The sequence below is a fragment of the Arachis duranensis genome, chromosome 3 (genome assembly GCF_000817695.3).
Source record: "Arachis duranensis cultivar V14167 chromosome 3, aradu.V14167.gnm2.J7QH, whole genome shotgun sequence".
NCBI classification, from domain to species: Eukaryota; Viridiplantae; Streptophyta; class Magnoliopsida; order Fabales; family Fabaceae; genus Arachis; species Arachis duranensis.
In genome coordinates, this window is record NC_029774.3 from 23,813,860 (window position 1) to 23,826,207 (window position 12,348).

At 35.7% G+C, this 12,348-nt stretch overlaps 2 protein-coding genes across 5 annotated transcripts; both read left to right on the forward strand.

Annotated features, from left to right (window-relative positions):
- Positions 1-475: 475 nt before the first annotated feature.
- On the forward strand, positions 476-4,479 carry LOC107478053 (pentatricopeptide repeat-containing protein At1g77360, mitochondrial). 2 transcript variants are annotated; one of them, XM_016098176.3, is made up of 2 exons: positions 476-830; positions 2,786-4,479. In XM_016098176.3, exons 1-2 carry the CDS (start codon positions 733-735, stop codon positions 4,245-4,247), a joined length of 1,560 nt encoding a protein of 519 aa, XP_015953662.1. In that variant the 5' UTR covers positions 476-732; the 3' UTR covers positions 4,248-4,479. The 2 variants fall into 2 exon arrangements, with proteins under 2 accessions (XP_015953662.1, XP_015953663.1); XM_016098177.3 differs by having other exon boundaries at positions 2,828-4,479.
- A 3,219-nt stretch (positions 4,480-7,698) lies between these two features.
- On the forward strand, positions 7,699-11,943 carry LOC107478052 (pentatricopeptide repeat-containing protein At3g58590). 3 transcript variants are annotated; one of them, XM_052259616.1, is made up of 4 exons: positions 7,699-7,726; positions 8,874-11,301; positions 11,370-11,642; positions 11,746-11,943. In XM_052259616.1, the coding sequence occupies exon 2, from the start codon at positions 8,924-8,926 to the stop codon at positions 11,144-11,146; it is 2,223 nt and encodes a 740-aa protein (XP_052115576.1). In that variant the 5' UTR covers positions 7,699-7,726; positions 8,874-8,923; the 3' UTR covers positions 11,147-11,301; positions 11,370-11,642; positions 11,746-11,943. The 3 variants fall into 3 exon arrangements, with proteins under 3 accessions (XP_052115576.1, XP_052115577.1, XP_052115575.1); XM_052259617.1 differs by having other exon boundaries at positions 8,874-9,107; positions 9,193-11,642; XM_052259615.1 differs by having other exon boundaries at positions 8,874-11,642.
- The last annotated feature ends 405 nt before the right edge of the window (positions 11,944-12,348 follow it).

Below are 12,348 nucleotides of genomic sequence, written 5' to 3' on the forward strand. Positions count from 1 at the left end.
CTTCTACCCGGTCCCGTTAAAACCCGCTCCGGTGCAGGTGCGGGTAATTACCCGCCCCGAACGGGTAGGGGCGGGGTGGGTACCCGCGGGTTCGGGTAGTGTTGCCACCCCTAGAGACATGTCTATTTTAGTTATTTTGTATAATATTTTAATTTTGTCTATGTCTATTCAAACATAATATAATACAGACATTATATTAGTGCATTGTCTATCGTATCTAAACACAATATATAAAACATAAATTTTATTATTTCTGTTTTATTGTCTCTGTTTTAGTATCATGTTCTATCCTGTCTTCAAAAATAACATTACCTAAATAACTGACGGAGTTAATTGTTAAGAACTAATTGAGTAATTAATTTTAGTTAGAGACTAAAATATCTGATACGAAATTTTTTGAAAATTAAAATGGGTATATACTATATACTCATAAAATAATTATTCCAGTTAAATCGGTTAAACCGGAGAGGTTCGATTGATGGTTCGATTTTCAGAATCTTGCCAACAGCGCCTCTCAACCCTCGAAAGCCCCAATCCTCATTTTCAATTCCACTCTGCTGAAGTGCTGAGCCCAGACCTCCTCGGCACTCTCCTCCGCCATCCGCCGGATAGCAGCTGCCGCCGAGACGCCATACCAGCGGTCGCTTCCTCCCCTTTTCCCTTCCTCAGAGCCGCCGTTGGCCACGCAGCAGCAGCAGCTCGGAGCAGCATCCGCCGTGTCGTCGGGCCTCAATGATGTCCTCAGTGCAGTGTGAAACAGTCAACTTCGCCCTGCACTCTGCCACTCTCTGTCTGCATCATCAAGAATGGAGCATCTGCGCCTGCCTCAGGTTGGTTCTTGATTTTTTTTCTTCTATTTTGTAACTGCATGCCCTTTTTTTTCCCTGTTCTGAATTTTCCTTTCTTTTTTGAAAGAAATTTATTGCAATAAAAATCTGTATCCACAATTTTTACTGGGGTTTGATGATTAGTGGTTCTTGGACCTGAGAAAATCTGATTGTGGTTATGGTTTATGGTTGGACTGATTATTTTATGATTTTTGTTCTTCGTTAGTTTCATGGTTCTGATTTTTCTAATCCTGGTTAAGGTTGATGGATGGACTGTTTTTTATTATTGTGTAATTATTTGTTCTGTTCTCTGTTATTGTATTATTTTTTTTTCTGTTCTGATGCTTGTTGAACTTTTTTTTATTCAATATTAATACTATTATGATTTTGGTTGTGATTCTTGGATCTAGACTGTATTTTGTTCTTGGGTATTTGTTCTGATTTTGTTCTTGATTCTTGGTTTGTTTCTTGGTTGTGATATTAGGCATTTTGATAACAGTGCATTTCAATTCGGTTTGGTTGGTCGCGGAACCTCCTAATAAATTATTTAAGCTTTCTATAGAAAGAAAAAGGGGAACCTCCTAATGATTTTTTCCCACTCCAATAGCTAAATTGGTACATTTCTTCACCCACTGTCTTTTTTTTTTCAAATATTTTTGTCGGTTTCTCATGAAAATAAGAGAAAGTTTGTTCGGTAAAGAAGCTTCTGATAAAGAACTGAAAATTATCACTCTTTATGAGTTTTGACTGTTTGAAGTGTGAGTCCATTCTGTTCGCCATTTAGCCAAGTAGAAAGTGACATGATACATCATGCTTATTAGGCCAAACTGAATAAAATGTAATTGATTTCAAGATTTTATATTCTTGATTTTAACCATTATTGAACACACTAAACTCATGTTTCTAGCATGAACATTAATTGGTTACAACCAAATTCAAAATGAAGCTTAAAAATGTTGTCCATTACTTATTATTTATCATATCCTTATTAGATCGAAATAATATACCAGTTAAATAGAGAATTAGCATGAAAAAAATGATTAATATTAACAATATAATGGTCATATAACAAAAATTTTATTAGTATATATAGATGGCAATGGGGCGGGGTGAGACGGGTATTTGAGTACTCATATCCGTCCTGAACACCTATGCATTGCCCATTCTCCGCTCCATTACTTATGGATATCTTAATTTTTATCCCACACCAAACCTGCAGGTATGTATACCTGTCCTGTACCTGCTCTGTTGGAACCTTGGAATTTAATTGATTTATAATTTTTCTCTTTAGAAAAACTATAGCATGAAAATAAACAAATTGAACTAAATTAATAAATAAAATTCCAAACATGATTAAATTCTTCAAAAATATAATTAAGTATAAAAATAATTTTGAATTGTTCACAACAACAAATAGCATAGAGATAGTCTTACAATCCATCAAAATAGCCTTAGAACATCAAAATAGTCTTAACACACAGCATATAAAACTAAATTAACAATAGGGCGTGGGAGCCATTACCAACACCTGCCCCATATCCAAACATAAATCAGCAAATGTTACCTAAAATCCACTCTATACCCAGTCAATCATTGAAAAAACCTGCCCCGAGATCTGAATTGTCATCCCTTTTAGTATGACAGCATACCTCCTTGATATATGACATTTGTCAAATCTGGAAGTGGTGCTTCATTTTGAGTTTTATCTTGAAAATCGGTTTGATGGTTGATTATCTATTGATTTAACAAGTGTATTGAAAAGCAACTCAAATGACGAGGTTGTTTTGTCAAATAAAAATGCACATTGAAACATTGTACTATGTCATTGCTGATTCACTCCCATAAATGGTGCACTAGATTATATTTGTTTATGCAGTACGTTCTATTAAACAACCACCACTAGATTATATAGTAACATGTGATGCCCACCATGTGTTTGTTTATTTGTGTTGAATTAGGTTTGATTTGGAAGGAACAATGATCAGAGTTTTTGACAACAGGAAAAAACCATTATCCAAATGGGTATTGTTTGCCAAATTGTACTGTACAAGTGAACCAGTTCAAGAGGTTACAGATGCAACTAGAATGGTATGCAAGACTATGATGTCATGTCCTCCAATGGCACTGGACACTGCTCTTAATCAAACTGGTGTTAGAGTTTCACCGGATTTGGTCCAGAGTGTCCTCAAGAGTTTTGAGAATGCCGGTATGTTGTCATTCCGGTTCTTCGAGTGGGCCGAGAAGCAGAGAAATTACACACACAACGTCAAGGCATATCACTCGATGATTGAGTCTTTGGCCAAAATAAGGCAATACCAGATCATGTGGGATCTTGTCAATGCTATGAGGAAAAAGGGGATGTTGAATATTGAGACTTTCTGTATCATCATGCGAAAGTATGCCCGAGCTCAGAAGGTAGATGAGGCCATTTATACGTTTAATGTCATGGAAAAATATGACATATCTCCAAATCTTGCTGCATTTAACGGTTTACTAAGTGCATTGTGCAAGTCCAAGAATGTGAGAAAGGCTCAGGAGATCTTTGACTCTATGAAGGATCGCTTTGTCCCGGACTCAAAAACTTATAGCATATTGCTTGATGGATGGGGAAGGGCCCCGAGTCTTCCGAAAGCAAGAGAGGTTTTTAGAGAGATGGTTTGCATGGGATGTGATCCGGATATTGTCACATATGGAATAATGGTTGACATTCTTTGCAAAGCTGGAAGAGTTGATGAAGCTGTAGAGGTAGTAAAGGAAATGGATGCTAACAATTGCGGGGCAACTCCTTTTATTTATAGTGTCCTGGTCCACACATATGGGGTGGAAAATCGAATTGAAGATGCTATCAACACATTCATAGAGATGGAAAGCAAGGGGATCAAGCCAGATGTTGTGGTGTATAATGCATTGATTGGTGCTTTCTGTAAAGCAAACAAATTCAAAAATGTTCATCGAGTTTTGCAAGAGATGGAATCCAATGGTGTTGATCCTAATTCAAGGACCTGCAATGTTATCATAAGCGGTTTGATAAGCCAGGGAGAGACTGATAGAGCTTTTAGGGTCTTCCGCCGGATGGTTAAGTCTTGCGAACCGGATGCTGATACCTATACAATGTTGATAAAAATGTTTTGCGAGAGAAATGAACTAGAGATGGCTATGAAAATATGGAAGTATATGAAGTCAAAACGGTTTGTCCCAAGTTTGCACACCTATTCAGTCCTCATCAATGGGTTGTGCCAAAAGGGCAATGCTATGAAAGCATGTGTTTTGATGGAAGAGATGATAGAAAATGGAATTCGACCATCTGGTTCAACATTTGCCAAGTTAAGACAGTTACTTATAAAGGAAGGGCGAGAGGATGTGCTAAAATTTCTTCATGAGAAAGTTGATCTTCTTGTCAAGGAGCCTTTATTTGATTAGGCTTTAGCTAATCTTACATACTTTACATTGTAGTGAGCCTTTATTTAATCAGTGTAGCTTATAAAGTTATAACTATCATTGCTGGTAAATAAGTAAAGGGCCTTAGAGCTTTATGTTCAATTATAGAGGCTTAAATATGGTTTGAGATGATAAATATGGCTTAAATAAAGGGATTTGGTAAAATTCAAACTTTAGAGAATCCAAATCTTAAATAAAGAGGGATAAAGATAAATCTCTTCTTGATTTTTATTTCCAGAAATATTGTTGCTAAGAATACAATTTTTAGAAATAACTTTGTCATGTATGAATTATTCTCAAAGTTTTGAAAATTCCAATTAATCATTAATTTATAATAAAGTTTTCAATAAAAACCAAATTGATTCAATTGATATCTGATTATTTGATCATTTTTGTAATTGATTCTTTTGTTTGAATTAAAATGATCAAGTGAAATATATATTCTCTGTAATGGTTTTAAGTTTCTTAATGATATATTTATTGGTGACACTTCCAACATGTCATCACATCACATAATTAAGTGCATTAGCCTTAAGTTAGTAATTAAAATATTCAAAATATTTGTTATCAAATTATTTATCTCTAAAACTTAAGTTATTAGGTAAAAGTGCATAAACAATTTTATATTTAATAGTTTATGTAAAAGATCTTGTTATTCAGACTGAATTTGCTTCACTACTTTTGTATTTGCTCTAAGGCTTAATAGTTTCAACAGTTAAAGAACTAGTTACCGTTATATTAGTGAATTTGATTCAACTACTTCAACTGCCTTGTTAATGTTAGATTTTTTTCCTTGGTTAATATTCTTTTTAGGGGTGGGGTTTAATGGATTTCTAAAGTACATTACCAACATATATAGATTGTGTGATATATCTTTTCATTCTTCATTCCTTTTCAAACATGCTGTGTGGCAGAGAGACATTAGATTCCTTAATTTGACTAGAAAACATAATTAGGTTATTTATTTATTTATTCCTTTTTCACTCTCTTAGAATAGCTAATAAAATGTGATCCGTTAGTCCAATAATATGCACACAGTTGTAAAAATTGGACTGATCCGGCCGGTCGGATCGCAAAAATCGCCAATCCTGCTTTAGGTCGGTCCGAAGTCCGAACTGATCATTGGACCAGATAAGGAGCAAAACTGGTAAGAACCGGTTTGACTTGGTCGGATTTTATCAAAACCGGTAAACCGGCGGATTCAAGAAACCCCCTAGTTCTGAAGCACAACCCCACACCCCCTTCTCTCTCACTCTCACAAACGGCTGGGAGCTTACCGGCTTACCCCCAGACACCATCAGAGGTCACCTCAGCGGCTCAGTCCACCTCCGTTCACCGCCACCGCACGCTCGCCGCAGTCGCCGCGCCTCTCGCCGGATCCTCCGAGTCCTGTGCTCGCGTGTCGCTGCTCTCCTCTGTCTGTGGTCGGCTGCCAGCGTCTCGCCGCGCCTCCGCCGGTGAGTGCTCGAGGCCTCGAGCTGTGTTTACTAGTTCATGCAGCGTGTCGTCGTCGTCCGCCATCACTGCAACCAACCCAACGCCTCGTTTGCTCGCGTCTCGCCTCTGTCCTCCATCTCTGCTCGCCTCAGCTGCTCGCTTCTCGCCGCGCCTCCCTCCGCTTTTTTTTTTTTTCAGTTATTCTAATATTCTATATTAATTTTTAATAGTTGATTCATTGATGTTATTTCTGTTAATTTTGTTGTTGATTGATTTATGAATCTGATTAGAATATGGCAGTGGTTGAACTTGAAATGTTGAATTGGTTGAAATGTTATTCTTGTTAATTTAATTGTTGAATTGGTTTATGAATTGGTTTTGCTGACTATGAATATGCAGTGATTTTGTTGAGTGTTGAATTGGTTTATGAATTGTTTTGCTGATTATGAATGATTTTGTTGATTGTTGAATTGTTTATGAATTGGTTTTGCTGATTATGAATATGCAGTGGTTTTGTTGATTGTTGATTGTTGCTGTTGTAATGATGCTGATTGGTTTTGCTCTTAGTTACTTAGTTGATTGAAGTTTTTTCCTTTACGGTATTTTAAGATGGATTCACCACAAACACCATTGTCCCAAGAGCAAGGATCAACTCCTGACACAACAATCGTAACCCAAACAAATAATAATAGAGGAAAAACTGATCCTGCATGGAGCCATTGTAAACAATTAGTTGAATATGGAAAAACTATTTGTTATGCATATATTGCGAGAAGCTTATGCTTTGAAATTACTCCTTGGACTTAGTTTATGAATTGTTGTTCTTATTGTGTCAAATTAAGATACTATTGTAATAATGCTGACAAATTTTATGTCTATTTTCGTATTAGTTATTTTTAAAATTTGAGACTTGATTATTGTTAAAATGTTTGTGAAAACATGTATTCCAAATTTTAATTTTAAGTTTTTGATTATTTTATATTTTTATTTAAATAAATCTGGGTCAATCAATTCAACCTGTGATTCACCAGTTGAACTAGAGACCGAGTGACCTAGTAGTCTGACCGATTCGATCACCATTCACCAGGTCGGTTCTGACAACTATGCATTACAGTTTATCTATTTGAAGAAGTATAGAAAACCAATAGGGACGGCTCCTAGTATTTTTATCTAAGCCCCTCCCCCCTCTTCTCTTTTATCAGCACATTTTTGTAAGCTCTAAAGCCCAATTAAATGACATGTTTTTCTTTTCGGCTTTGCACAAAATGCCAAATCTCTTTTATTTTCTGTTACTTTTTTTTAAACTTCTTCAAGAAGTCTTCTAGTCTTTCTTCCTATCAACACCACTACCATCACTCTCACTCTGCTTGTTGAAGTGCATTCCATCTTCTATTTCTTTTTTCACTTTTTTTTTAATTTATTTGTGCTTATATATTGATGCTTGATTGTTTGGAAACTTGGATCACTTGGATGCTTTTACTTTCCACACTTCACTCATAACAAATCACAAGTGTGTGTGTGTGTGTCTCTCTCTCTCTATATATATATATATATGCTCGGAGTACGACTTGTGGGGTATAATGTGTAATGGGAGACGACTTGATGCTGCTGCAGTAACTAGTAGTACCTGTGTTACTTTATGTTTTCTTGGAAGCTTGGTGTATGTGTTACTGAATTTCTGAACTTTCTTTGGACTAGCATAATTGTTCAGCTAGGAGTACTCCTCTTGTATTTGAGGTCTCATATAGTATCGAATAAGAAAAAAGCTAAACTAGTTAGTTAACTGATTGTTTTGATTTAGCTAATTAGTTAATTTGTTGATTGGTTGATTTAATTCCTGATTGAGCTAATTAGTTCATTGGTTGATTTCTTGATTTAATACTTGATGTTGCTAATTAGTTAATTTACTGATTTAGTTCTACTTCACTATTAGTTAATTTTATTTTATTAATTTTTTTTATTTTAAAATTTAGGTAATACAACTACACATAAGAAGTTCCTCAATTGCTAAACTGAAATACTTGGTAATGGTTAGCTACTTAGATTGTATATATTGTTATTTTCATATACTCCAATTTGAAATTTGATATTTTGAATTCGTAAATGCTAGGTGGCCAAGCTAATAAACTAACCAAGTCCAACCAAGTTAGAAAATACGTCTCAGACCCCTAACATGCCCCACGCGCCACTTTTATTCATCTCAAACCAAGTTGTTTATAACTGAATGTTGTGTAAAAGCCAGACTTTCATTCTTTTTCGAATTCTTGCACTTGTTTTGCTTGATTTTGCTGCGTTCTCCACAGATTTTTCTACTTATCCTCTTTTCTATCAAAATTTTTAGATTTGCGACTCTAGTCTTCGTGAAATCAGTTCTTTGTTGTCCAGAATTTCTTTCGATAATAATGGATGATTCTAATTCAGATCAATTAAACCAGAGCAAATTGGATCGTTTTTATGATTCAAATCAAATCGAGGAGGTTTTAATTCTGCTTTAAATCAATGTAGTTCCTATGTTGTTCATGTTCCCCTGGTTGCTTTTATTTATGAGCCGAATAAGTTCGTTTTCTGTTATGTTTTTGTGTGTGTGAATAAGTGTTGAGGTTTATTGAAGTTCAGATTACATAAATCAATGAGAGTTTGGTTCAAATGAGGAGGTTTGAATGGTTTTTTCAATCAATCTAGTTAAGTTTTCCCTTACTATATTTTTGGTGCTGTGTGCTATATATTTCCGTGCTAAATGGAAGTAGTTCCTGTGTTGTTTACTATGATGTGCTTTCTTTTATATACAAGTTCCCATACTTATTTTTTGGTGGAAAACACAAATATTACTAAAAAAAAAAAAACAATTGAAAATCATTAATAGGTGAAGCACATCATTCAGCTAGATTAGTGGATGAGTTGGAATGTGTTTTACTCGCACTTACTAATGAGATTGGTTTTTGTTGGGTTTGGATCATCTTGGATGACGAAAAAATTTGAATGTGTAACGGGACCGTTTTGAGTTAGGTACAATTAATCAATAATGCTTGCTGCTTGCAATTAGTTGCTTTTTATAGATGTATTCATGTATAACGTAATATATGTAGAAAATTTAAATTATTATCAAATTAAAAAACACAATATTATAAATTCTCAATTTTTAATTTTAGGAACTCATTTGCATCATTTTAGGAAACAATCAAATCAAATATACCATATCTGGCGCCGGGGTTGTTAGCTGCATGAGTTGCCATGGACATATTGTCCGACATGGCCAACACCTCCTCAAGCTTGTTGAATCGTGTTCCATCACTTGCACCCTTGATGCAACTAAATGCCTCCATGCACTCTCTATCACTATGGGTCCCATTCCAAACCAATCCATCTTCGTCCACAACAATGTCATTTCTCGTTACTTATCCCTTGGTGAGTTTCTTCATGCACGTCGAGTGTTTGATATATTGCCCCAAAGAACGGTAGTTTCTTACAACATGCTCATCCATGCTTATAGTCGCCGTGGTGATGTGAGTGATGCTTGGAGCCTGCTCTGCCACATGAGGGGTTCTGACTTTTCTCCAACACAATATACTTTGAGTGGGTTACTATCTTGTGAATTGTTGAGCATTTGTCAGGGTATGCAGTTGCAGGCTTTGAGCATCAAGAGTGGACTTTTTGATGCTGATGCTTTTGTGGGTACTGCTTTGTTGGGTTTGTTTGGGAGGCATGGATGTTTGGATGAAGCTTTTATTGCATTTGAAGATATGGTCCATAAGAGCCTGGTGACTTGGAATATAATGCTATTGATTCTGGCACGTAATGGATTTGTGGGAGACTGCCAGAATTTGTTTCGTGATCTTGTGAGGACAGGGGTTGCTTTGTCAGAAGGTTCCTTTGTGGCTGTTTTGTCTGGACTTGTTGATCCTGAGCAGGATTTGGAATATAGTGCAATGATTCATGGTTTGATGACGAAATGTGGGTTTGATGGTGACATTGCTTTGGTTAATTGTCTGATTAACGTGTATGTGAAATGCAAAGCCATGTTCTCGGCACAAAGATTGTTTCAAGAAGTTCCGGCTGAAAATGTTGTGTCTTGGAATACGATTATTGACGCATTGGTGAAAAGTGGGAGACCTCAAGTGGCATTGGAGATGTTTGTGAATATGTCTAGAAGGGGATTGGTGCCTAGTCAGGCCACATTTGTAGCTGTTATAGACTCGTGTGCTAGTTTGAAGAACTTTGTTTGTGGAGAATCTATCCATGCTAAGGTAATCAGGAATGGTTTCGAATCTGATGTTGTTGTAGGTACTGCATTGGTAGACTTTTATGCTAAATCTGATAACATGATGTGTTCCCATAAATGTTTTAATCAAATAGAAGAGAAGAATATTGTGTCTTGGAATGCTTTGATGGTGGGTTACTCGAATGAATGCTCTTCCATGCCGATTATGTTACTACGACAAATGCTACAATTAGGTCACTTAGTTAATGAGTTTTCCTTTTCTGCTTCTCTTAAGTCATCATCAGTATTGAACACGCGTCAGCTCCATGGTTTGCTTATAAAAATGGGGTATGAAAGTCATGAATATGTATTAAGCTCCCTTGTTATGGCTTACAGTAGAAACGGTCTCATAATTGAAGCACTTTCTTTTGTCAAGGAAGTCAGTAATTCACTTCCTCTAGTCCCCTCAAACATCATTGCCGGAATCTATAACAGGACTTGCCAATACTATGAAACGGTAAAGTTCCTTTCTTTGCTCGAAAGCCCTGATACTGTATCCTGGAACCTTGTCATTTCAGCTTGTGCTCGCAGCAATAATTATAATGAGGTTTTGGAACTTTTCAACCATATGCATGTTGCACATATACAACCGGATAATTACACATTTATGAGTATATTATGCGTGTGCACCAAGCTTTGTCGTCTTGATCTGGGAAGTTCTCTTCATGGACTTATTATGAAGACTAACCTTTATAACTGGGACACTTATATCTGCAATGCACTAATTGACATGTATGGAAAGTGTGGAAACATTGATAGTTCGGTAAAAGTTTTTGAAGAAATGACTGACAAAAATATTATTACATGGACAGCTTTAATTACTGCCCTCGGGCTGAATGGTTATCCACATGAAGCGCTAAAGAGATTCAAAAATATGGAATCATTCAGGTTGAAGCCGGATGCATTAGCTCTGAGAGCAGTGCTCTCTGCTTGCAGATATGGTGGATTGGTAAGCGAGGCGATGGAAATTTTCAAACAGATGGGAACTGCTTATGGGATTCAGCCAGAACTAGATCATTACCATTGTATAGTAGACCTCCTGGCTAAACGTGGAGAAATTGAAGAAGCTGAGAAAATCATCACTAGCATGCCTTTTCCACCAAATGCGAATATTTGGCGTAGCTTCCTTGAAGGCTCCAAGAGGCAAACAGAAAAATCTAATTGTATTTTGGATGCAATGCACTGAAGATGTTCCACAATGTGGTTTTCCAAGCACTGGTATATTTCCTGATAGACCAATTATTAATGAATTTCCATGAGATTTTATCCAAATGCAAGGTAGGGACTTCTTTCATGGGACAATTGAAATGTCCTTGTGTCTGAAATCTCCATCATAGCTAGGTAAAACCTTCTCATTCAACCAATTTTCATGCATAGAAGTATTCCTCATATCTGACTTTTTATTGCAGCTTGCATACCAGGATATTAATTAATGAGATCCTTAAGAACCTTTGTTTCAATGTGAAATCAACTCAGCCCTCAGATTATAAGGGGAAAAAAGTGCTTGTGTTGTTATATGTAAAATTTGAATACTCCATATCTCTTATGTTAATGTGCATTGAGAGAATCAAGAAATACACTCAACCAGAGCATCATACTCGCTCTTTGTTTCTTGTATTGTGCAATCATCTAGTTTATGGGGAAGCAGAATTTTTTGGTATTGTTACTACTAGTAAATACAGGTGATAACTGTATTATATACTCAGAATTTGATCAAATGTTCATTATGGCACTCATCAGCTAAACATATTTCTTACTTACATCAGCATTTTTAATTTGTTCCAGGTAAAATAATGGTCTGAGATTAATCTGGTGCTGCATTCATCAATGATCTCCACGTAATCTTGTGCCTACACTCTATTAATCTCACGGTTAATATTTTTAATTTAGATATATACATTTTTTTGTATACATAGTGCAAAATAACTTTATACCATTCTATTTGTATGAATTTTAGAGTGGTTGATGATGTGAATGAAATATGCTGATATAACAATACAAAATTGGATGTTTGTATAGAAGTATTTTTATATCATAATTTTTAAGTGTTAATTATTTTGCTCTTTCATTCTGTTTTCTTCACCACATCTTTAATCATGCACTTTGATTGGCATTTGGTTAATAGTTACTATTCCATTTTATTCTCTATTACAATTCCAGTTATTATATTAATCTTCAAAACATGTTTGAGACTTTGAATATCTTGAATTCGAGAAAAGGTATATTCCTTAAAACAGGTTTCTATTATAATCTACTTGAGGTCTAGATTCCTACGGTGAGCAATGGATTAAAAATGGTACTGCTTTAAGTGAAAACGCTTGCAAGCGCATAAAGTAAATAATCAAACAGAAGAACATGCATAAAATCTGAAACTTTAGCCTATGTAGT

Bases quoted from the DNA above. Each gene is read 5' to 3' on its own strand.
- LOC107478052 (XM_052259615.1), top strand. From the start codon at position 8,924: ATGAGTTGCCATGGACATATTGTCCGACATGGCCAACACCTCCTCAAG.
- LOC107478053 (XM_016098176.3), top strand. From the start codon at position 733: ATGATGTCCTCAGTGCAGTGTGAAACAGTCAACTTCGCCCTGCACTCT. The intron at 831-2,785 runs GTTGGTTCTTGA...GTGTTGAATTAG, and splicing joins AGCATCTGCGCCTGCCTCAG to GTTTGATTTGGAAGGAACAA.